Source organism: Botrytis cinerea, chromosome 13 (assembly GCF_000143535.2).
Source record: "Botrytis cinerea B05.10 chromosome 13, complete sequence".
NCBI classification, from domain to species: Eukaryota; Fungi; Ascomycota; class Leotiomycetes; order Helotiales; family Sclerotiniaceae; genus Botrytis; species Botrytis cinerea.
This window is the reverse complement of record NC_037322.1, coordinates 1,745,841-1,770,534: the sequence shown is the minus strand read 5'-3', so window position 1 is coordinate 1,770,534 and position 24,694 is coordinate 1,745,841. Positions and strand designations below refer to the sequence as shown.

General features: G+C 43.2%; 7 protein-coding genes across 9 annotated transcripts; 4 read left to right on the top strand and 3 right to left on the bottom strand.

Moving 5' to 3' along the window:
- Nucleotides 1-777: 777 nt before the first annotated feature.
- BCIN_13g04760 (hypothetical protein) lies at nucleotides 778-2,376 on the top strand. Its single transcript, XM_001546979.2, has 5 exons — nucleotides 778-1,207; nucleotides 1,263-1,379; nucleotides 1,455-1,721; nucleotides 1,807-1,939; nucleotides 1,998-2,376. The coding sequence occupies exons 1-5, from the start codon at nucleotides 1,015-1,017 to the stop codon at nucleotides 2,110-2,112; spliced, it is 825 nt and encodes a 274-aa protein (XP_001547029.1). The 5' UTR covers nucleotides 778-1,014; the 3' UTR covers nucleotides 2,113-2,376.
- Nucleotides 2,377-3,181: 805 nt separating this feature from the next.
- BCIN_13g04750 (hypothetical protein) lies at nucleotides 3,182-4,676 on the bottom strand. Of its 2 annotated transcripts, XM_024696851.1 has the most exons (3): nucleotides 4,197-4,676; nucleotides 3,686-4,145; nucleotides 3,182-3,631 (listed from the first exon to the last, which is right to left on the bottom strand). In XM_024696851.1, the coding sequence occupies exons 1-3, from the start codon at nucleotides 4,523-4,525 to the stop codon at nucleotides 3,290-3,292; spliced, it is 1,131 nt and encodes a 376-aa protein (XP_024552664.1). In that variant the 5' UTR covers nucleotides 4,526-4,676; the 3' UTR covers nucleotides 3,182-3,289. The 2 variants fall into 2 exon arrangements, with proteins under 2 accessions (XP_024552664.1, XP_024552665.1); XM_024696852.1 differs by having other exon boundaries at nucleotides 3,182-4,145.
- Nucleotides 4,677-4,883: 207 nt separating this feature from the next.
- On the top strand, nucleotides 4,884-6,076 carry BCIN_13g04740 (hypothetical protein). Its single transcript, XM_024696850.1, has 3 exons — nucleotides 4,884-5,058; nucleotides 5,129-5,561; nucleotides 5,620-6,076. Exons 1-3 carry the CDS (start codon nucleotides 4,994-4,996, stop codon nucleotides 5,803-5,805), a joined length of 684 nt encoding a protein of 227 aa, XP_024552663.1. The 5' UTR covers nucleotides 4,884-4,993; the 3' UTR covers nucleotides 5,806-6,076.
- Nucleotides 6,077-8,142: 2,066 nt separating this feature from the next.
- On the bottom strand, nucleotides 8,143-9,824 carry BCIN_13g04730 (hypothetical protein; the record flags this gene model as incomplete). Of its 2 annotated transcripts, none has more annotated exons than XM_024696849.1 (4): nucleotides 8,143-8,999; nucleotides 9,060-9,158; nucleotides 9,220-9,387; nucleotides 9,812-9,824. In XM_024696849.1, the coding sequence occupies 4 exons, from the start codon at nucleotides 9,822-9,824 to the stop codon at nucleotides 8,914-8,916; spliced, it is 366 nt and encodes a 121-aa protein (XP_024552662.1). In that variant the 3' UTR covers nucleotides 8,143-8,913. The 2 variants fall into 2 exon arrangements, with proteins under 2 accessions (XP_024552662.1, XP_001547026.1); XM_001546976.2 differs by lacking the exon at nucleotides 9,812-9,824 and adding an exon at nucleotides 9,501-9,775.
- A 2,793-nt stretch (nucleotides 9,825-12,617) lies between these two features.
- On the bottom strand, nucleotides 12,618-14,435 carry Bcrrd1. The gene is made up of 3 exons (XM_024696848.1): nucleotides 13,667-14,435; nucleotides 13,264-13,615; nucleotides 12,618-13,217 (listed from the first exon to the last, which is right to left on the bottom strand). The coding sequence occupies exons 1-3, from the start codon at nucleotides 14,332-14,334 to the stop codon at nucleotides 12,771-12,773; spliced, it is 1,467 nt and encodes a 488-aa protein (XP_024552661.1). The 5' UTR covers nucleotides 14,335-14,435; the 3' UTR covers nucleotides 12,618-12,770.
- Nucleotides 14,436-14,514: 79 nt separating this feature from the next.
- Nucleotides 14,515-17,829, top strand: BCIN_13g04710 (hypothetical protein). Its single transcript, XM_024696847.1, has 4 exons — nucleotides 14,515-14,769; nucleotides 14,822-14,866; nucleotides 14,930-17,051; nucleotides 17,104-17,829. Exons 1-4 carry the CDS (start codon nucleotides 14,742-14,744, stop codon nucleotides 17,408-17,410), a joined length of 2,502 nt encoding a protein of 833 aa, XP_024552660.1. The 5' UTR covers nucleotides 14,515-14,741; the 3' UTR covers nucleotides 17,411-17,829.
- A 539-nt stretch (nucleotides 17,830-18,368) lies between these two features.
- Nucleotides 18,369-20,957, top strand: BCIN_13g04700 (hypothetical protein). Its single transcript, XM_024696846.1, has 7 exons — nucleotides 18,369-18,670; nucleotides 18,975-19,037; nucleotides 19,247-19,516; nucleotides 19,696-19,763; nucleotides 19,940-20,032; nucleotides 20,122-20,295; nucleotides 20,569-20,957. The coding sequence occupies exons 1-7, from the start codon at nucleotides 18,595-18,597 to the stop codon at nucleotides 20,656-20,658; spliced, it is 834 nt and encodes a 277-aa protein (XP_024552659.1). The 5' UTR covers nucleotides 18,369-18,594; the 3' UTR covers nucleotides 20,659-20,957.
- Nucleotides 20,958-24,694: the final 3,737 nt, after the last annotated feature.

The following is a 24,694-nucleotide window of genomic DNA, read 5'->3' as shown; positions in this document are numbered from 1 at the left end:
ATTCTGGGAAAACTCCTGCCATTTTGTGGATAGCAGGCGGGTGATGATGAGGTAGGTCGATGGTATGAGTGTAGTTGGGATACAACTTCGCGAAAAGTTTGCGAAGTTATATTGTGTATGATGTTGCTGAGCTCGAGCTGGTGCTACTGGTTTCTACTTCTTCAATACACGTTGCAAAGAAGAGTCGAATGTAGACTAAAGTTAGTGTGAGAGTCGTCGCCACGTTGCCGACTTCTCTCGATGGTGCAGGTATCAAACCACGTTGGATTAATACTTGCGTAAGAACTGCCGCCACGTTGCCGTCGGTTCTTATTCACACAAGGGCAGGTATCAAACCACGATGGATTGATACAAGAGCTTGTGTCTCTTCAAAGAAATACCAACCTTAGTCACAAACACACGTTGCGCTTGAAATTAAGGTGCCAGGCTCCTGATCTGTGATATCACTGATCAGTGTTGGTATCACCATGGGGATGGTGAAGTCAATATAGTACTATGGTTCACACTGTTGTAATATTGCTTAGGGTTCTAAAAGCTAGGACTACGAAACGTATTGCTGTAGTGCCGAAAGGCGCTAGCGCAAGCGCTAGCACGGTCACATGATCCCTATCCCGACAGAAATAAATAATCCACTCGTTTTTTGAATAATTTTAATAGTTATAAACCATATATATCAATTTGAATAATTTGATTCAATCATTTATTGAAATTTTATATAATTAAAAGATTGAATAAATGAAGGTTTTTGCTATGTTTTCGCTTAGTGTGCGATAAGCCGGGGCCTCAACTCTTACAATTTCCCAGTTACATCTCTCCTTTCCGCTGCTAACGTTTGATATCGTTCCTTCCCAATCAACAGACGATATACTTACAGTCTCTTTTTATTTTTCAAACACAGGTTGGAAATTTCTACAACAAGCCCACTTATCAGGCATGTGCGTCAACAAAAGTCGATATTGCGCCTAGCAAAATCTCATGCTAACTGTGGTAAAACGCAGATAAAATCCGGCCAACATGTCAGCGCATGTCTTGCCACAATTTTCGCTGGAGGGCAGAACAGCGGTTGTCTCCGGCGGTGCTAACGGCCTCGGACTGGCCATTGTGGAAGCTTTGGCTGAGGCTGGAGCAAATGTGGCCATACTCTTCAAGAGCAGCCCAGCAGCCCATGAGGCTGCCAAGAAGGTCGCTGTTGAGTACAATGTGAAGTGTAAGAATCAGGCTATTGATGGATGGCTGGTATGGCCTCGCTCACATACGTACAGGCAACGCTTTTCAAGTGGATGTCACCCAACCAGAGCTAGTTGAGTCGATTATCAATCGAATTGTAAAAGAGTTCAACGGCCGTTTAGATTGCTTCATCGCAAATACCGGCACTGCTTGTAGGCTGCTCCCATCCAATTGATACGTTGATTTTTCCACCAACGTCTTACTGAAGCACTACTGACGCTTCAAAGGGATGGAGACGTCAGTTCTAGACAGCAGCATTGAGCATTACCGCCATGTAATGGCCACGAATCTGGACAGCGTCTATTTCTGTGCGAAAGCTGCTGGAGCACACTGGCGCCGACAAGCCGAGGAACAAACGACGATTACCGGCGAGAAGTTGGAGGGGTTTGAGAGAGGTTCTTTCGTGGCGACTAGCAGCATGAGCGGCCACATCGTCAATTTCCCTCACATTCAAACTGCATACAACGCCTCCAAGGCTGGTGTAACCCACATGTGTCAGTTCTCCGCACCATCAGAATTCTATGGTAGATTCAAGGCTCGAGATGTGAAGTGTAGCCACTGACAATTATTTTTACACAGGCAAATCTCTTGCAGTCGAGTGGGCCGATTTTGCACGGGTAAACGTCGTCTCTCCAGGCTTTATCGAAAGTGGTCTCACGGCTGCAGTGTCTGAAGATATTAAAGATAGCCTGAGAGCAAAGACCCCCCTCAAGTAATTCCCCCTGCAAAATCTCAGTCGTCCAGCACCACGAGCTAACAGAAGTGTTTAGGCGTGTTGGAACCTTGAAGGAGCTGAAGGGGGTTTATCTGTTCCTAGCCTCCGACGCCTCAAATTTTTCGACCGGTACAGATGTAGTGGTTGATGGTGGTTATCGCCTCTGGTAGAAAATAGATAGACAGAGAGAGGTCCTCTTAGCAAAGTCGAATTGGATTACTTGATATCAACCAGAATGCCCCTACTGGCTAGCATTGAATGGAGACAAATTATTAGTGCAAAGTTTACGGATATGGTGGCTTCATCTCTTTTGGCACAATTACGCCAAAAGGGTCTGCTGGCGAAAGAGAAGCAATTTAGTTTAAAGGTTTTTGATCTCAGCTGAGAGGGTATGGTCATGTCGAGTAAGCTTTAGGGACGGCTACTTCATATCATAACTCAACGCCTTATTGGCTGAGTTGTATACCTCGAGTTGAGTCTGCGTTGCACCAGAACCATGCACGAAAGGGGCAAGACTCATAGATGGCAAGGCATCTCGGGGTATGTTTTTTAGAGAGCTGCAGCAGATATGCTTAAACTTTCCCACTACTCCAAGGAAATCAACAGGTGCAGTACCATTCAAGAAAGCCGCTGCTTGTGTGCGGAGGCACCCTGCATTCTGTTCACACAATGGCGTGACTAGTATGTAGAGGACGATACTGTCATGATCGCCCCTGCGCTCATTCCCGGCCATATGTGCTCCATCGAAATGTCAGAATGCCGCATCGCCGGAGTTGACTTTGGGAATGGAGACGAAGTTCTCAGCAACCATGTGGGCGCAGTCAACACAAGTTGAAAAAGAACCCGAGATGATAAGATGCAGTTATTCCAACGACTGATAATATGCCATCTGCAGATCAATACCGTGAAGGCGTTTTGTGACGGGAATTGAGAGCCAGATTCATCTTCCAATACATCTACTGCGTAAGCAGATCTTCACGTGATATTCTCAGAATGTCACCCCCATCAGGTCACTGAGGAATTTGACCTGTATCTGATAATTCAAACTTCTCGCAATTAGATTTCTCAGTTAGTCGAACGCAATACCTGGAGCCGTAAGTATAGTAAGGTTACAAGGTATGACTTTTGCTAGCGGGCTCTCATAGTATGAAGTCCCATCGACTGATCAGCACATCCGGACTGGAGCTTATGATTTATAACAAGCGATGAGGTCATCCCATATCCACAGTCTATTCCTCGTGGGGGCTATATTCTAGAGATCACTCTAGTCATCCTTGATCTATAATGGCTACACAATTGAATGCTGAATGATTTCATAGTTCCTGTCTCTCTATCTTTAAATGACGATTATTCATCCCAGACCACACACATGGCTTCACTTATGCCCTCAACATGAGTCAGAACCTTTCCTAATGTGCCATCCATCGTATCACGTTGGATAATGACCACTCTGTGATCCCCAACCAAGGCAACAGCAACCATGTTCCCCTTTCTGTTGAACGAGAAATGCCTAGGATTCACTCCCCAACTTGGCGACAACTGCTGGAACTGCGGCACACCCGTCGTGGGGTCGATAGCCCATACCTGCATCGTATCGGACGGTATTTCCGTGCCGTTGTCCCCGCTGAAGGAATCGATTTGCAGCTTATAATCCAAGCGCGAGCAAGTAAGTAGGAAGTTGTTATCTGGCTGTGGAGGGTCAGTGCTTTGTCTACCATTCTGGAGTAGAGCTACTCTACTCACAGAAACAAGGACGTCACAGGCGTACGCCCCTTTAGGTACTGGATCTGACCCATAGATTGACTGCAGCGAGAGTTGCTTCATTGATAGAGAATTTGCCTCATATACAACAGAGAACGTGATCAAGGTGCTTGAGAGCTCCGAGACAAGGTAGAAGAAAGTCTTCCCATCTCGCAGGCTAAACACTCCATGACGAGGACCCGATCCTGGTGGCACAGTGACAAAGTCTTGTTCGATAAGTGTAGAGTCGTTGTTGTCTATTTCGAAGATTCTTATCACATCAGCCCCGAGATCAACCACGCACAGATATTGGCCGGAAGGATCGACAACTATTTGATGGGGATGCGATGCCTCTTGTCGAATTAGGTCGGGACCTGTGGAAGCCATCTCGAAAGTGAATTGTTGGTGGGGGGTAAGGCTGCTGCTGGAGCTGACCTTCCAAGTTGACACCCCGGAACCGTCACTGAGAGCTTTGAGTTCCAATCTCTGTTTCCATGGAAGTTCAACGACTTACTACTCTGCGATAGCCAGTGCCTTCCCATCATTGTAGAATTCTTGGTGACAGGATCCTCCCAAGGTATCATGCCGTTCAATGAGCTGTAAGCCACCAGCCGAAGAGATGGAATATGCCCCTATTGAGCTAGAGGTCTCTCGATTTTCATGGCTGCAGTACAGAGTCTTGTTTAATGGGTGCTTGAGAAGGAACGACGGGCGCAGCTTGGGATCATTGATTACCGAGATAGGCTTGAGCGAGGGTAAATCCTGAGCATCTATCGTTAGCGCAAGGGTTGTGATGGCACCGCTGGCTGAAGATGCAAAGAGGCGAGTAGTTGTTCCTGGCATGTCGAGACAATATGTACATTAACGTATTACGCATGAGGTAACGAGAGCAGTGAAGAGTAATTATATACCAACACATCAACATGACTTGCAAATTGATCTCGCATTATAACAAAGCAATTCTCCATCTCAATGCCATGCCACGTGAGAAATCTGATAAGATATCGCATGGCACTCATGCAGCACTAGCCGTTCCGAAGAACAACTCGATTTTCGGGGCCTGAAGAGTACCAAAGTGCCTTTCGGTACTGCTGAGTGCGGGAATATCATACGTTACATTTTACCAGCGGCATTTCAACGTTAACGTAACCTGACTAGAAGTGGGTCATTTCATGTCATAATATTGGGTCACAAAAATCAAGATTTTCTATTTGACCTCGTCTTATATGCTACTAGATGATCTATAACTATAACTATCGCTATCCTCTTCTCGTTCCATCTCCTCTTCTACCCCATCAATTTGACGCATAGATGGCGTGCAATTCGAAAATGTCTTTAAATATGTCACTCCACCAAAGCTCGCAATTGATGTGCCGGTGCGTAGAAAAAAGTTGGTTCTCGCCCTTGCTCTCACTCGTTACCAGAATCCATGCTGATCATTAGCAGAGCGATTCAACCACGCCCAAGAGGACTTTCTGGCTGGACTGTACTCTTTGATTGGTTGCGCCGAAACCATGTGCAAAAGATTATGAAGGTTATGGTTATAGATGATGGCCAGACGTCTCACACAGATGCCGCGATTGAAGACGCACTAAGCGGATTCGAAGCAGAGCTGTGGGACTGGAAAAAGCTCGATCTCTGCAGCAAAAAAATTTGTAACTCGAGTAAAGTTATTCGAGAGATCTGCTTGTACTCTTCAGAGAACCAAGCAGGTCTGATGAGTTGGTCGAGCACTGAAGGGCTCAGAGATCCAAAGAAATTTCCAGAGGCAAGACCCCTCTTTTTTGGCTCGTCTAATCTTCAAATTTATGCTTGGACGGACGATCCTCTTACTTACTTCTCAATCCCGCTCGGAAAAGTTCGTCTTTTTATCCCGGGGGTAAGTCAATACCTTTTGTGCTTGTGTAGCGCGATGTTGAACTAACATCACAATTCAGGACCAAGAGGACGAAACAAGATTAAGAGAATATATCGACACCTTTAAAGGGAAATTGAACCACGCACCTGCCAAAGATCATGGCGAGCGCATTGACTTCAAGTATCGCCTCGATAACGAGGCTGTTAGCTCTGCATCCGATTTTAAAAACAACGAGGGAGCCATACAACTGCGAGTTCATAACTGACGTCAGTTACGGAGTAACCGGGACCAGAGTAGTAACAGCCCGCAGGGCTAACCAATGGATCGGGCGCATGAGAGGTTCGCACTTTTCATTGGGACCATCACCCAGACAAGACTGCTAGTCTCGTTAAGATCATTGCCGTTATTGATGACGACAACAATACCACTCCAGCTAGCCTCGACGGCAAAATCGCCGTGGCATGTGGTTAAATCATCCACCACTAACTATTGTATCTGGGTAAAAATAATGCAGTTGATATCGCTTTCCGCGGGCAAATCATTCTGCGCGTACCCGAAGCCCACCGATCGGGTGAGCGCGCACTTTGTTCCCCCAGACAAACACGGGACTAGGATAGCGACGCTGATCTGCCAGATCTGCGCTAGAGTTCAGTGATATGTAGCTCGACTCGAGGAACAGTACACCCGTGATGATTGACGGCAGACCACGCCCAACTCGGCAGCAGAGATATGATTTCTCCCGCTAGCGTACAGATTCCACTCCGACATGACCAAAGACAATCAATCAGGCGGGGTCTCAATCGACATCACATGAATCAGCCAGACCATCGAGAACAAGAATCCTAACAGCAACCAGATGAAAGATCTCGAGGCCGCAATCTCCGCCGCTGAAAGAAAACACATCGTCATGTTTTGTTCTGCCAGTGATCAAAGTCGTAGCTCCACCAGTATCTGCTACCCCGGTGATTGGAACCGGTGGATCCAGATCGGGGCTGCGACCGCGACAGGAGATGAACCAGCCTAGATGCATAGCCAGAAAGCAGACTTCTCATTGCCAGGAGAGAACAATCCTTTCCACGGCACCCATGGGGACGCCCGGGTCTCAAGCTCTATCGCGACAGCTGGATCGGCTGGCTGCTTTACTTATTTATATAACCTTATTGTTATTGTAATCGTCTGTCTAGTCAATCCAAACACGACCGACCGACCGCTATTTCAACCAGAGGACCAAAATGGACAAAGCATTTACAGCGATGTTGATGTCGATGTCGAACGGGAGTGATATATAAGCAATTCCCTCGCGTGCAGAACTTCTCTAGCCACAGGCTCAAGGATTACGTATTACAGCATCCGCAGGAGTATTCAGAGCAGGCCGTAGCACCCATGCTGATCGACCAGCTGGAGTAGACGAACAAGTGAGTCGAGTCGGGGAAAGCGCAGGCTTCGTTGACTGCAGGCAGATATCAAGAGAAAAACTCCAAACAACAAAATAATCACCCTAACCAATTCTCACCAACCCAACAACCTATAAAAAAAAATAAAAATAAAAATCAAAAAAAACAAATCCATAAATTCTGCTTCATCCCAAGAGTCCGAAAGGGAAAGGGGATATCAATTCTCGGGATCCTTTACTTACTTACGAATCTGATTCATTCTACTGAATCCAAGACTAGCTCGAAGATCTCCTACCACCACACGCTGAAAGAATTGATCCCCCCCCCCCCCCTAAGCGACGTGATGTATCTTACAAAAAACACATTGACGATGATGAAAAAAAAAAAAGATTTCTTGTGAAAGATAGTTAGTTAGTTAGTTAGGATATATCTCTTTTTGAAAGCCCTCACTCCTCACTCTCAAAAAAAGGAATCACTTCTGTAATTCCCAATTTCTAATTCCATCCATCCAACAAACAAACAAACAAACCCACAACCCACAACCCACAACTCAAAATTCAAAATTCAAAATTCAAACTTCCCCTTCCATTTCCAGATCCAAAAGAACTCCCTAAACATTAGATAGTTATTAGATATCCCCAAGTACAATACAGTACCGATAGATAGATAGATAGATAGATAGATAGATAGATAGATAGAATTCCTGCTTCTCCCATCCATCATTTATACATATCATTATCATCTCACACTCTCATTGAATTGAATCTCCTCCTATCCATCTCCTCCCCTCAACCCTCAACCCTCAACCCTCATTTCCATCAATCAATCAATCAATCAAACCAACCCTTCATTCTCTACCTACATCATTACATTTCTCCTCCTCTCTCCTCCTCTCTCTTTCCCCCCCTCTCTCCCTCACTTCCCTAGCCATCATCATACTCCATACTCCATACTTCAAACATCACTACACATCTATCCTCATCAATCAAAAACTATCCCCGAAAACTAGTCTGCACTCTTTCACAGTCACCACCACCAGCTATCTCACCATCCCATCAATTATCCACCTCTCCTCGCCCCAACTTCCCATCTCTCACAAACCTCATTAACATTCAGCTTCCCACTCCTTGTTTTCAATCCAACTTCCACTAACCACTCAATCACCACATCTTATCAATCACAAAAGTTATACCCCTCTCCATACCAGCTTCACATATTCACTCATCACTCACTCATTTCACTTTACACAAAAAAAACTTTCTTCATTTCAAGATCAAGATTCTTGTAAATTCATTCCTATAAACAAACCACATCTACTTCTCTCTCTCCTCTCCACAACGAGAACTAGGTACCTAGGGTATCAGGGGGTATATGACCATTCGTTCCGCTTACGCGCCCGTCCATGTACAATTAGATACTATAATTCAATATAACAAAGTAAAAAAAGAAATCGAGAAATCCACATCTAATCCATTCCTCATTCTCCTTAATCAATCTTGTATGAATTAAAGTAGGTGGATATCTACTTTCGTCGATAAAAACACCTCGTCAATTTCAACTCAATCAACTTGGGAAAAAAAACTAAAAAAGACCATCGAGGAAAACCTTGAATAGACATAAAAGAGTAAAGAAAACACAAAGGAAACATGATAACACATTATTATCCTGTTCTGACGACTTCTGTTTCGGAAATTCAACCATTCTTTGATAGACATGGTGAAGAGGTGTTTGTATAATCCATCCACTTAAAACTTCACCATCAGTCGTATCTCCTGCCATTACACCATGGACCTTTACACCACCTTCACCATGGTATCAAAGAGATTGTATTTGGGTATCTCCCATATCCGTATCGAGCTCGAAATCAAATATACGTGTAATTCAGAGGCAAAGGTAGGTGAATGCGCTTCATCTTGCTTGCATGATATATCATATATATATCATGCTGGCGCATCGATAATATCGAAAGATGATATCATTTAAAGTTGAGGAGCAGTAGCAGCAACGATTGGTGCGCTAGGCTCATTCTTAATGGGTTCTTCGACCTTGGGAGCTTCGGGTGCTACTATTGAAGTATCAGTACTATGAGCTTTAACCAAGGTTCCGATTATATATGGAGGCTCACCAGTTTCGGTATTGGCTGGTTCGGCAACCGCTGGAGCTGCTTCTGCGGTAGTTGGGGCTGGAGCTTCGGCAGTTGCTGGCTCAGTAGCTTTTACTTCTGCTACAAGGCATGTGTTAGTATTTGTTGTATGTAGGGATGAAGCTTGGAGTCAGAAACATACGCGCAGTTCCTTCGGCAGCTGGCTCAGTAGCATCGGTTGCAGTAGCTGGAGCAGCAGCTGCATCGGTCTTTGTTGCATCGGCAGTTGGTTCAGCCTCGGCCTTCTTGGATTTCTTTCCTTTGAGGAGAGCCTTGAATTTGGCCTTGAGAGTCTCGAATGCCTTTGGTGCTATTGTAGAAAGGATTGTTAGTTGTTATACGGGAATGTTAAAATTATCAAAACAGATAGATCGATAGACGTGTAGGAAACAAGCAACAGCGAAAAGTGTAGAAAGTAAATACCCATTTTGAAATATGTGGTTGATTAAGGTGATGATGGATAGGATTAAAGTAAAGTAAAGTAAATATTATTCAACGATAACGAATTCGTTGATTAGAATACAATATAACGGGTGATAAAAGAATGTGATGAAAAGATAGAAAACGAGAGTGATGGAAGAAATGAAGCAAATACAAGAAAACAATAACGTCGTCTTAATAGAAAGATAGAGAGATAGAGAGAGAGAGAGGGAAAATGAATGAATGAATGGATGAATGAAATGGAAGAAGAAACGATCGAAGCAGAAGATGAAAATGGAAATGATTTTACTTACGAACGCCGGGCATTTTGATAGATTTTCTTTTAGAGTGGATTAGAGCCCCTTGTATGGATGGAGTGATTTTAAATTATTTTGGGTATCTCGACGAGTTTGTCGGAAAGAAGAATGAGACCTTTTGTGAAGATCCAATTTTAAAGAATTATGAAGAGAAGAGATTTGGATATGTTGTGTTCTGGAACGTTGGATTTTGGATGTTTTAATTTGGGAGAGATGGGAGAGATGGGAGAGATGGGATGGACGAGATGGACGAGATGGATGGGATGAGACGAGATGGGTTGATTGATGACTATGACTCTCGTGACAACTCCTCACGGGAAGTGCAGCCAGGTTAAGTAAAGTGATGGATGTTGTGAATGTGTGTTTTGAGCGATGGTGGTGGTGGTGGTGGTGGTGGTGACGGAGATGGTGACGGTGATGGCGATGGAGAGCGATGTTATGTTATGTATGGAAAAGGGAGGGAAGAAAGTACGTGAATCAAAATTGCTAATGGGAAAGGAGGGTGGACGCTTTTGCTGGTTGCGAGATACACACGACCCAGTCAAGAGCGAGAGCGACACAAGACAAGACAAGATAAGATCAGACCAAGAATCCAAACCTTAATCCCTCATTTGGGGATCGCTCTCGCAAATGACACATGCACATACATACACACATGGAGGCATACATGGAGGCATGTATACGTCTGCACTTTCATTCAGTCATTCAGTCATTCAGTCATTCAGTCATTCACCCACCCACTCACCCATGCATGCAGAATGTCGTTCGCATCTAGCGTCGGTGGGAGAAAGAAAGACAAGAAAGACAAGAGAGAAAGAAGAAAGAAGAGAGAGAAGAAAGAAAGAAAGAAAGAAAGAACAAAAGAACAAAAGAACAAAAGATGCACGCCCTCCCGATTCGACATTCGATAGCTCTTCGAATCATGTGCATTTGCATTCTTCTCCTCAAGGACCTCTATCTATTGGGCTCACACCCAAGTCCAGCGCCCATATTAATTTACATCTGATCACAACCCAGATACATTATTCAAGGTTCCGACCAATCTAGAACCGACGACTTTGCATGATCCTATAAATATCTTGCGCAGGAGTCAGTCAGTCATCCATATCTATCTCCTTGGGATGCATTGCATCTCCCGAGGTACGCACTCTGACTCTGCCCTTCACATCCCATCATCCATGGTCCATATCAAACCGTTACATTACAATCAGCCAGCAGTCCACCCACAATTCACATCGCCACGCCCACCAGTCGGTTAATCAGCGACTTGGTCAGTCCATGCCCATCTCGATGCTCCAGGATGACAAGCAGACCACCCGACAGATTCTTATTTGAACATAACTAGGGAGGGGAGGCTAAGGCGTGTAGGGGTAGTGAGTTTTCGGGGGTGACTGCTGCGGAACCGCGGGTGGAGAATGCGTTGACCAAGAAAGAACCTTGCCCAAGGAGACGATGAAATTTGGGATGGTGAAACTGGGAAATTGGGAGAATGGGTGGGAGAATTTGAGATTGAGACATGGTGATGGTGTCAATTTCGGGGAGGGGAGGGGTGGGAAATTGATGGATGGGTTGAGAGGAAAGGGGGATGCAGGGAAGATTTTGTGGAAGTTGTGTTGGTTGGGTTTGGCTTGGCTTGAATTTTTTGGGGGGCGCGCTTGATGGTTTGAGTTGAATCAATATTATAGCGACTGGTGGAATGAATGAATGAATGAATGATTGATTGGATTGTCTTTTTGATGTTTGATTTTATACTCGAGTGCATGTCCTACAATAGAGTGAGTATACAACATACGAGTATATATGCATATCCAGATACGCGATCTATTACATATAGATAGATAGAGAGAGAGAGAGAGAGATTACTAGATAGCTAATTTATACCTATCTATCTATACCTATCTATACAATATATCTTTACTCTCTCTTTCTTTCCCTTTATTATCAAATTAACTAGCTAATCAAATAATAAATAATCCTACAAACATCTTTTTCTTTTCCCTTCTTTCTTTCTTTCTTCCTCCCCTTCTTCTCCCTTTCCCTTTCCCTTTCCCTTTCCCTTTCCCTTTCCCTCTCTAATCCATTTCTAATAACTATACAAACAGCATACTCGCGTCCACCAGGTCTGTATATATATATATAATTTCGCCTGTCCGTCTAGGTTAATAAATAGGGTGCTGGAGATTGGGGATTTGCGCTGGAGAGGTGAGGGATGTGTTTTTCTTTGGATAGATGGATGGATAGATAGGTATGTATGTATGTATGTATGTATGTATGTATGTATGTATGTATGTATGTATGTATGTATGTATGTATGTATGTATGTATGTATGTATGTATGTATGTATGTATGTATGTATGTATGTATGTATGTATGTATGTATGTATGTATGTATGTATGTATGTATGTATGTATGTATGTATGTATGTATGTATGTATGTATGTATGTATGTATGTATGTATGTATGTATGTATGTATGTATGTATGTATGTATGTATGTATGTATAAATGTATAAATGAATAAAAAATAAATATCTACGAATCTCCGATATAGTTCATGTGGAAATACTAGGAGGGAATGAGGGCATCGATGGGGTTTGGATTGGATGTGGATTTACCAATAGTAATAATACATAGACAGACTGGTGAGAGTGAGTGAGTGGTTAGGTAACCTTATTAACCTTAGCACCCCCATTTAAATAGTTTGACATGTATCCCCACATAAATGAAGAAATGAATAAATGAATGAATCAATCAACGAGCCAATAAATGAACGAATGAATCGTGTACAAGCAGATCCTTAATGAATAACCTCTATTGCATAATTCTATATGGAGCTACCTAGACAGACACCTAGTTGAAACTCTCCGAAAGGGTTATGTTCCTTATGTACTAGATTGTACTGATTTTTATTGTACCCCCTTTTTCTTGGTTTATCAAAAACGTCTTCTCCTTATTTATTTGGCCCATGGGGCACGGGTTGGCCCATTATCTGGATGTGATGGTATGTGATTGTCTGGAAATGATGGTCTGGTTGTAGGAGGTCGTGAGCCCGAGGGAGGCGTGGATCTTGGGAAAGCCGTTGTAGATGTAGGAGGTATCATTCGTCTGGTTGAAGGCATACCGGTAGCTGTTCCTGAATTTGCCCATGGCGCAGCTGTAGGCGGCATACCTTGAGATTGTGAGGGGGTAGCCCATGGTGCTCTTGTACCTTCTTGTGCTGGTGGTCGGGCGGTTGGTGTTCCGCCTGAACCTGTAGGTTGAGGTTGATTTGCTGTGTGTGCTGTTTGAGGCGCTGATACAGCATGAGGGTCTTGATCCCAACTAAATAATGATCCGAATGGGAAATGTTGTACCACTGGAAATTTGGATAGGACCTCTGCATTATACATTTTGATCATTCCCTAAGCCCTATTAGAATGATTGTAGGCATCAAAAATTAATACTGACCTTGTTTATCTTTCCCCATCCTGATCGTACTCCGGATATATCAAACAGTATTGGACTATGTTCCCAAAATGCTCCGGTTTTTACATCATTGATGAAACCAATTGCAGAGAAATACATATTGTTCTTTCGTTCTCGATCAACAGTCATTTTCTTAGCTACATCTCCTGGATTGGGAGATTCTGGTAAAGATCCTTCGACTGGCATAGCTTCATCATTGGCAATAGCCGGACAATACTGAGAAGATCCAAAGATGTATGGTAAAAACGAATGATCATCTAATCCCCATACACCATGAGATCCAGCTGGCTCTAGAGTGTATGTGAGAATAAGACGTCGGATTACACGTAGGTAACTAATGGTCATGTTAGCATATTTCCTCAACAGAGACGAAGATAAACCCTACGGCTCTATAATTCCCATGACAATACTTCTTTCTAACTCGCCTCCATTTGAAGATGTTTTGGTGAATCCACCTAGCTTCCAAATAGATCCCAAGAAAGCCAAAAAGCTAAGTTCGTGGCCAGTTCCATAATCCAGTCTCTGCGCACTCCCAAATCCACCCAGCAGATAAGAAGTAAGTTCATCCAAAGCCGATACTTCATCATCTGGAGAACTACCTCCAAATTGGAGTACCTCGGCCGGTAAATACTGCTTCAGTAAGTCCTTCGCTCTCGTCTCCAGTAAATCGTACCATTTTCGAAAGCTAACATTGCCAAATCTTCTTGGTCCTGTATCAGGTGGTGCTTCATCAATGATAGCATCAATATTTTGCAGTAATTCTTGGAGCTTCTTCACGGGTTCTGATAACTCCAAGGAGGAATTCAGCGTCCACGCCTGCGGGTTTCCACCTATATCCGATGGTTTCCTAGGACACATAGCAACATTGAGTTGCATGATAAACACACCAATATCGGCATAGGCCCTTGATGTGAGGAAGTGGGGCACATCGTGACCTTCATGAATTCTCTTTACAGGCTTTATAAAAGTATGTGGTTGTGATGAATCTAGAATCGATAAACTTCGAGATACAGAAGTCTCTGGAGTCAAATTCAGTATCTGCTGTGAAGCCATCTTCAATTTTGCTTCGTCGCAAGAGTCAACGTGATGAAGATATAAATTTGAGACGTTGCTGTTTGATACCTTTTTTCATGGGGTAAGCTTTGGTTGAGAGCTATATCCCTGTTTGTCCCGAGCTCTTTGATTGGGCTCGATTGCAAGCATTATTTATTGTTGCCCTGCGGTTGCTTATCAGATTTTCCATATCTTTTGTTCAATACTTCATCATGAATGCGCCGCAACCAGTTCCGATCGATATCTCCCATTGAACGAATTTTCTAGAATAATTCCGAATACAGCTCCTTGAGAGCAAGTCTCTCGACTCGTACTGCAGCACTCTCAAGATTTCCACTGCAAATATTCGCGCAAGCTGTTAAGGTCTATCAATTTCTTTCTTTCTTTCTCAAACGAGTTTCGGAATCATGCCAAAGACTAGACGTCAAGAAGCTGGTAAGTGCATTTGATAGTAACCACGCGAATATATCTAATTGCCTAATGTTAGCAAACACGAAGGATGGCGTTTCCAAGTCCACACGATCAGGAGTTGGTAAGTGCATTCACCACTATCCACACATTTGTAGTCATGTCTGACTTTGTGTTATCATGGTAGCGCTAGCAGATGATGCCTCATCGGCACACCTTCTTAATAACATGCATCGACCGCCAAAAAAGGGTATGAAAGTCGCCAGAAAATTCGCTCCATCCGCTAGGCAGCCTCAACAACCCGAACAGGAAGCACCGGAGTCGTACGAGGATGTTGAAGATGCACTGAACAAGCAATTGAATGAAAATAATGGGGATCCATCCGGATTAGAGCCCGAAGATATGACGAAGGAACTCGAAATTGCTCAGCCAACATCACCAGCTGAGAAAAAAAAGAGGGGCCGTCCTAGGAAAGAACAAATAATAAAGGAAAAAGAAAATAGAGACGCGCGAGACGGATCACAACTTCAAAGCGCTTCTCCGCAAAAGCGCAAACGAGATGAAGCAAACGTTTATGACTTCATTATCGGGGAAGATGAGCAAGACATTCGATCCGCGCATTCCAAACGAGCAAGTAAAGACTTACAGACGAAGAGTATCCCGAAGCGGAAGCAGTATATTGTGAAGCCAAAAAAAGGCCAGGGTCAACCTAACAAGAACGCTGTTGATGAGTCTGAAGATTTTGAGGAAGACTTTCCTGACGTGGCAGATATTGGAAATGGCGACTCCACAGTGAACCAAGAACCTGAACAGCCTGACGTAGGTGCTTCCTTCAACGATAGACGTGGAAGCGTTCGGAAAACGAGAGACGATGATGGAGGGCGTGTAGACGATGGAGAAAATGAAAGCGACGAAGATGACGGAAGCGATGGAATAACAGAAATAGCCATGCCCCTAACTCCAGCGGAATCGCAACGTCAAATTTCGCGAGAACAGCATAAAAAAAACGCAAATATTGCGAGGACAATCAGTAGCAACCATGCAAATAGTTTCCACAACAATAGGGCTCAGTCTTCACGCGAGGTGAGAAGCAGAGAAGAGCAAATTGGAGACTTGGGGAAAGAGCTTGGAGAACTTGAAGGGGAACCAGGAGAAGTGCCCGATAACGTTGGAGAAGAAGCTAATGTAGCAACCGCCGCCGATGTTCCAGAACAGCGTGAAGCGGCTAAAGAACAACCTAATGAGGATACAGAAGAGGATGAGGATGACAGTTATCAAGAAATCTCTCAACAACTTGTCGCCTGGAATGGAATCATCAACTTTAGTTTTTTTTTACATATTGAACAAATTTCAAACCGCTTCGGTTGCAGAGCAACTAATGGTACATGGATACCAGTAGTTCTGGAGAAGCGTGGCCTTGTGTCAACACCTGGAAAGAGTATGGGAAGCCGCTTGGGAAAGCTTAAAGAGCTTTATCAATCTCTTAAAGGAGCAATAAATGCGGAGAACGATGACGATCAAATCAGAGCCAATTCAGAGATCGAGCAAGTCATTGATATTTTAGACAAAAGGGTAGACGACAATTTACAGGCCTTGGAAGAAAATGCCCCCGACCGTGTTAAAAGAAAGAGACGTAGATATTTGGAGGATATATACATTGTTCTCATTCGGGAATTTTTAAGAGTCTTGAAGGCCGCCATTCTTACATATGGAAACCTTACCCTGTTGTCAATCGAAGCTTTATCAAATGTGATTCGGATCACTAATGTGATCCTTAAACTTTTCAAAAATCTCGAAGACCAGGAGAACCTCGAGAGCTGCGGCCAGACGAAGCAACCAATGAGGGAAGTTCGCAAGCATTTGCGAGATGAATTGTTACAAAAATGTCGAATAAAGTGTGCTGAGCTTTGTATAGAGGAGGAAAGGAACAAACATTTTGCATTGATCCAAGAAAGCAGACGTGTGCAGGAAGAAGAAGACGCCAGGCTGGAAACTGAGAGAATGGAGCAAGAGCGAATGATAAGAGAATTCAACTCAACCCAGCAGAAAACTATCATGGCCAGCCCAAAGAAAGCTAGTCTGATCGAACTTGAGATGGAGAGAATTGCATACCGAAAACTCCCACAAGCTGAAAGGGTCAGACTAGAGTTGGAAGCGGAAAATAAGAAGAGATTGAGAAGGCCTATGCAACAAATTCCACAACTAGAACGAGAACGCTCCGCTGCCTCGTCACAAAGAAGTCAAAGCAATGACAGTGACGGGAATGACCCATTCTCAGACAATTACGATCCTCCCCGAGGTGCCAAAAGGTAGTTTGAGATTCCCTCGTACTCCGTCCTACTGTCCTAAATGTTTTTACAGAAACCCTATCTTTTCCCAATCTCGAAGAGAAGCCAAATTCGGCGATATCCCAGATGATGAAAAACAAAGATTCTACAACCATTTCAAAGAAAGGTATAGATACGAGGAAGAGCAAGGCTTAAAGGATGAGGAGTTTTGGGGTCGTTTGCAGAAAGATTTACATGGTGGTAGGTATACCCTAGATGAAATCTGGGGGTTTGCAAAGGAATTGCAGGCAAGTCTAGATTTTGCACATGATGAAGGGGAGTTTCATGGGGAGGAACATTTCTGGACATTTTATGTTTGGGATTGGGACATGGAATCATAGAAAATGTTTGGGAGTAAGGAAAGGAAGGGAAAGGAAGCTAACGATGTTGTAATGTTAAACGGATCTTTGAATTCGTTTGTGTGGGATTTGATTCGTTATGATATGATACGATATGATATGACATGAATGGATGGGTTGGGAAAGAATGGAATGGGATTGTCGGGAGTCTGGATCTCATGTGGTTTGATACCCAATATTGCAGATTTCTTTATGTTAATACCTAAGTATGGTATGATACTCCGAGGATATCCGGCTTACTTTGCTTTGCTTTGATACAGTCTCGTATCCAACTGATATCGTAGGGCTCAACTTAGCTTCGCTGAGCCGAGCTAGCTAGCTGGCTGTTAGATCTTTCTGCTAGGTATGACAAAATATCATATTCAATTCGCGTACGCACGGTTTATGTACGCATGTGCCCACAACAAAGGAGATTCCTTGCGATCAACAAACTCACGTTTGCATCACCTCTAAGATCATCATGTCGGAATCGCCGTGTCGTATTATATCGTTGCGGAATGATTGTACAAGTACCCACGTCCCGCCCAAGTCAAGTAATGCATGCATGCATGTATGCTAGGAACGGCTTAACGGCATATTAAGAATATTTAAGTTACTTGGTACAGTAATCTTGAAACCCCAATTGGATGATATGATGTGTTTGATGTGTTTGATGGGTTGTGATGTTATGGTGTGTATGGATGGATGTACGGTGAGTAATCGCAAACTCTTGCCCCATTTCGCGTGGACTTGCTGGATGCGGTAATGAGCTCCCCGCACCACGTGATGCGTGCTTATTTGTGGGATGCGGATGGGGGAAGGGAAGGGGCTGAGTCAGAGTTGGGTTGGGTTGGTGAGATGGGGAGAGGAGAGGAGAGGAGAGGAGAAAGGTGAGGGATTGTGGGGCTGGGAGGGTTGGGAAGGGGGGGGAATGTATATATAGTGGTGGGATTTGGAATTTGGAATTTGATATTTGGGAGAAGTAGATTTGGATTTTACTTTTACTTTTGTATTTACGTTGACATTTGCATTTGCATTCGCATTTGCATCTCCTTTATACCTACGATACACAGAATCGGAAAGGAAAGAGAGTCGCGAATATCTAAGATCAGGGAAATTCGAAGCCGTGTTTTTTCTTTCTTTTTCTTTTCGGGGTTTTCGAGATTTCAAAAATATCAATCGAAAATATGGCAAGTGCAGAAGCGGAAATGACTATGTATCCGAAGACGCCGAGGAATACGGTGCAGAGATATAAACCGAGGGGTATGTTATTTTGGTTTTGGTTTTTTTGGTTTTTTGGTGGTGTCTTTGGATCTTTGGATCTTCTGGGTAGATGTGTTGGATTCTTGGATATGACTTGTGTCTTGTTTGGAGGGTTATTATTCCCTCTTTTCGATTATTTTCCTTTCAATCCTCTTTCTTTTCCTGGGCGAATGGAGGATTTTCAATATGCTTTCTCGCTTGCTTCTTTATTTCATTCCAGCCCCCGAACTCATTATCTTGTCCCTCTATTTCGATACCGTACATTCATACATACAATTGGATCTCACTAACGCGTTCGCAATAGCAAAATATGATCATCACACGATTCATACTATTATCAATAGTTCGCCCATTTTACATGTTTCTTGTGAGTCTGAGCAGAGAATCTGTTTTATTTGCTGGAATCGTTGATATGATTCCTGTTTCTTGAGTTTACTCTTGTGTCCCAAATTTTTGTTGATTCTGGTTCCGAGAGGAGGATACTTCTATTTCCCTCCCATCCCCATCTTGTCAAATCCCTACACTCTTCAAAATCCCCTCTTACTCCACGCCTCACTAACCACCCCATTCATCAAGTCCACACCCCCTCCCCCGAAGATCCCTTCCCCGCCATCCTCCCCATGCTAGGATTCATGGGACTCTACGATGCGCAAAACCCGACGGAGGAAAATATTAACGAAGGAGCGAATTTATATTTGCATGGGTATGTCAGTAGTCGGTTGATGAGGATGGGGAAGAAAGCTTCAGAGGAAGGTGAGGGAAGCGACGGAGAAGAAGGATTGCCGATGACGGTTGCGGCGAGTTGTTTGGATGGATTGATTTTGGCACTTACGCCGAATAACCATAGTGAGTTTTGTATTTTTTGTGTTTGTGAGAAGGGGTTGGGGTTTTTTGGGGAAAGCCATGAAGGGGGTTTGTGGAGATGGAGAGTATTTTGAATGGGGGAAGAGATGAAGAGAGAAGAATAGAAAGAGGGGAGAGGAGGAAAAGGAATTTGAAGGAAATAAAGACTAATAAACCCATAGGCTACAATTACCGCAGTGCAATCATACAAGGTTATGGTCAAGTCGTTGAGGACGCCGATGAGAAATTGGTATGGGTCTCCCTTTCCCACTCATCTCCTGTTCCCTCGTTCATTCAAATTCTCTTCATCATTCATCTATCGTATCATCCCACAGACCTCGCTAAACTCTCCATCTCCTCCCAACTCGACTAATTCTATACTGTTCCATGCCCATCCACACTACTAACACATCTCCAAATATCTAGTGGGCAATGGAAAAAATAACCAACACCGTCCTCACCGATCGATGGGAAAACACTCGTGTCCCTCCTACAAAAACAGAAATGACTACTACCCAAGTTCGTTTGCTTCCCTTCCTTTCCTTTACTTTTCCTAACCCCCTCCCCCCCACCTCTCCGCACCCCTAATAACCTAATCCAACCCCCAGATCCTCCGCATAACCCCCCACACCGCCTCCGCCAAAATCCGTCGCGGTCCACCCCACGACGACCGCCACGATCTCAAAGATGCAGAATTGAGAAATCGAGTATGGACGGGTGTGGTACCTGTGCATACCGTGTACGGAACGCCGATTAGAGGGGATGATTGCGAGATTCGTGAGGTAGGAGATTTTCTTTTGTTTTATGATTTTTGGTACTTTTTTTATTGAAAGAGGGGGGGGGGGGGGGGGGGAGAGATGGTAAGAAAAGATAGAGAAGCTGTCAAGAAAGTGAAAATATTAGACGGACGATACGGACGAGAGGTTGCGAAGCGAAAACCCCAATGTACAAAGGAAAGGGGTTGGGCAATCGCCAAGCAAACAGACACACAAACCAAATTTTTTTTTTTATAAAAAATGAGAAGAACATAAAGCTAACAAACCCTCTCAAAGCAGGTCCCACAACATATCACCAACTTCATCGATGCGAAGAATAAAGAAAACAAGCAATTCGCCATCGACCGCGCTGAAGATGAGGCAAAGTAAATTCTTACTCAAATTCGCGATCAAATTCGAAAAATGGAATAAAATAAAATACGGTCATGGGATTTAGAACTGAGATGGGGAAGGACTTGATGAATGGTTGATTTATTGTTTGTAGATTGTGAGTTTGGAGGAAAGAGGGAAAGAGGGAAAGAGGGAGAGCTCGTCTGATATTTGTAAATTGAGCACAATTGGGATTTGATTATTTTATTTTCTGGGTTTTCTGGGTTCAAATTTGATTTGGTTTGGCTTGGTTTGAGTGATGATGTCGGGGATTCTTCTAGTGGTAATTGGTAAGATCATATGTAGATTGATTGACTGATTGATTGATTCTGACTTTCTGGTATGTTACTGAGATATTGTGATGTCTATGGGGTATCTCATTTCATAAGACTCCATATATGAAAATTACAAAAACAAACAAAAAATATTTGTTCTAGAAATAAGAAGTTTTACTTCCTATCTTCTCTTTTCTTTGCCTTGAATAAAGACTACATACATATGTCAGTCTAGCACTGGTGATCCTATTCAGCAGTCGTGTGAGAATTGAGAAATAATGTTGTATTTCCCATCCCATTTCATCCTACCCCTTCTATTCTGTTCCCATCCCTCCTCATCTATGAATAACCACCAATACCCTCCTCAATCGCCCAATCGAAAAGTAGACTCGACTAAAGCTTGAAGTATATCAACACCTATAACAGGGTTCCACGACAGCAAAATGGAGAATATTACTTCAGGCCCATCTAATGAAAACCACAGTCGAGGCATCTCCAGATTTCTGGAACGTTCCTTTTTTTCTTTTCTAGATTGAAAAGGTGATTTTTGGTTCTTGCTCGGGGAGGACCTATGCAATGCGGATTTGAGATTCGGTAAGAGCAAGAGGAGACTGGGGATTTCTTGTTTTGGCTCTGAGTTAGTAGAAGAGGAGAGAGGAGGGAAGAGCAGTCAAGCGATTTATTCGCTTGGAGGTTGATTGATTCACTTGTTCAATTTTCGGTAGAAAGTAAAAGTAAAATTGAGATCTCTGGTGTGGAATATATGTTGGATTTCTGCTTAGTTCGATGCATGTATTTTGATACAAAGAGTACAGTTGAAGATATTACGAAAAATGAAGCTTCCTCCCGATCGTATCAACTGCCCGTACGAATTAAGCACCGTATTAAGAATTTGGGTATAAGAAAGACATGAGAAGTTCGCCCAATTGAGACAGACGACCTTGCATGGCTGGATATTTTAGATATGAGGTCCATATTGGATGAAAATGAATGTGCGCCGTCGTGATTAAATTTCAATATCATTTCGCATTGTGAAGACGGCTGGATTGAACTGCACAAGACGAAACACTGAATTATGGCGATGAAAGCCTGAAGAATTGGAAGTGCTGGCTGATATCCGTGAATGTTTGAATAGAGTAGTAGATGAGTGTCTGGTGCAGACAGTAAATCGCTACGTTGAACTCTAGACTGGAGTTCAAACGATATGAGAACTTTCCATTTTATAATGTCAAAACATAGAGATTATAGAAATGGACCGGGTCTAGACCGGAGAAACTACGACGATTCGACCGAAACGGATAACATGTGTCTGCTCAACTCCCGAAAACTTCTGAGAAGATGATGAGGGGGTCATAGCATATATGTATATTGAGCAAAAGGGGGAAAAACGAAAACGAGAACAAGTACTAGTGAGCAATGACAAAAACTATTCTGTTAGCTATGTAAATATCCAGTAGTTACTCGAGTAATCACATTATAATTCGACAGAGTAGTAACCAAATTTCGTTTTCGTATCCACTTATAAATACTTTCCTCGGCATATAATTATTACTCGCGTGCACTTGCTAGACCTACTAGTTCAGCGAGGCTTGCATATGCGACTGTGTACTTGGCCTTTGCGGGAATGGTAAATGAACAGACGAAGCTCAATGCTCATTCATGCCTCTCTGCATCAGATTGCTCGCATATTATCTTGCGTGTTTCCGATGATGCTGCAAAACTCTGATGATGGTGGCGAAAGCCCCAAGTGAAGTTATCAGATGCAGAAGAGAATATATGATCGTCATGGAAATCTTTGGGTAGAAAGGGAACGAATTTGTTAGATAATTGTATATGGAGACGTAGATAAAACTCTTGGACTCATGATTGTCTTCTCTCTGCCGTCAAATTGGGTGATGAAGGGGTGCTTTGAACAGCACGGTGTTAGAGATGACTCAGAAGCGATAATCAAAGTTTTTTCTCTCACAGCTGTACGGAGGTAATGTTCCTGAAGTATGTGATTTGATGAAGATATATACACAGATATATATATTATCCCTCGAAGGCGAGTCATGTTTGAGGTCTGTTACAGTGTTGATATTTGTACGGAAAGGGAAAATAGTTTCCGTTGAAGTGAATAGGATATTCATGTTAGCCACAGCGGACTATTATAGCGGGAAAGACCTAAGTGGGTCGAACACCAACTATTCGGCACAGTGCCTACCCAGTCTATCGTCAGCTTAATTAATAAGATGCTCTGATTATAAGCAAAGTGGGTGGATTAGTGATCGAAGGATGGAACTATTTAGTGTCTTGGAGTGATTGGAGTGTTAGCAGCGGAGCGGAGGAATCCAGAAAGTAGTGATTTATACTACATACAATAATCGAATCAATGCTGAAGGCGAGTAAAGAACAAAACGAGTAGGTATACTGCAATTGTGTGAACCGGAATACATTTCCTAATAAACTCTTGATAGCACTTTAATAGTGAAAGAAAAAAAAATTGGATGAAGGGGGTAAGCGAAGTTCTCTTCACACCTTTGGGTACGTACCGTGGCTGCGTGGGTACCTACATTTATACTTTCTTGCCTCGGAAGATTTCCATATGGCGACAATGTTTTGCTTTTTGGGGGTATCCTGAACCTGTCCCTTGGTATTTCAAGCCGGCATTTTGGAGACCCTGAAATGTTTTCGAGGTTGTGATGTGCAGACTGTAAGCATTGAATGAATACTCATCACGACTTGTGCATGATCCTTCGTACATCATCGAGACAATATGTGATATCATCACGGCTCATTGATAGAAGTTATATAGGTTCGATGAAACTCGATATCGTGGCTCGAGGTAGGATGGAGTAAGTGGCTTTGCAGCTCAATTTTTGTTTCACTTGAGCTTACTATATATAAGACACCCTTCCATGATTGCATCTTTCTTGATCGACAGAAGGGCTTCTTTACGATGCACAGATCCAAATAATGTAGAAGCGGGGTGGACATAGGATCCTCAAAATAGATTCATTTACATTCCCATCTCACCCATCACATCTCCAGGTTTGAGTAATGATTTGCTTGTACGAGTATCTGATAGTTGATCAGATTTCAAATATCGAAAATGATGAGAAAACTCAAAAACCCCCATACGAAATCGTAGAACCACAATTCGGCTCTGACTAGTTTTTTTCTTCTTATTCTTCTTTTCTTTCAGACACGGGAGCGTGGAATTGCATTAACTAACGGAAACTACTATTAGTTTCCATGAATCGTCCTGTCTATGGAATACGGAGGGTAGGGGGATTGCTAATCTTTGTAGATCGCACATAGGATTGGGAATGTAGTCAGAATTTTCGACTACGATGATCCCCTGACCAACATCTATGATACCAACCACTTGAAACCTGGAATCCGGAAGGGCAGAGCCATACTCTCCACAATAATGTCTTCTGTGGCTTCGTTGTGAATACTAACATGTGAGAGGCATTTTGTTTCTCTGTCTACAATAGCATCACTGCTAACTACGGAGTAAGAAGGTATGCCATGGAGTTCTAGCTTTCCCCTTGGTGATGGGTAGCTGCAGATAGATGGATTTCATGCAGCAGCTGAATAGACGCATGTACAAAATATCTAGATACTTCGATACTTCATACGCACAATACAACACACAGGTACACGAGGCATACGATGTACACTTTTCACCTACTCTTGCACAAAAGTGGGCGGGATATCTCCATCAGAGTCCCATCAACCCAGATGGTCCTGGTAGTGCACTGGTGTCAATACCTACG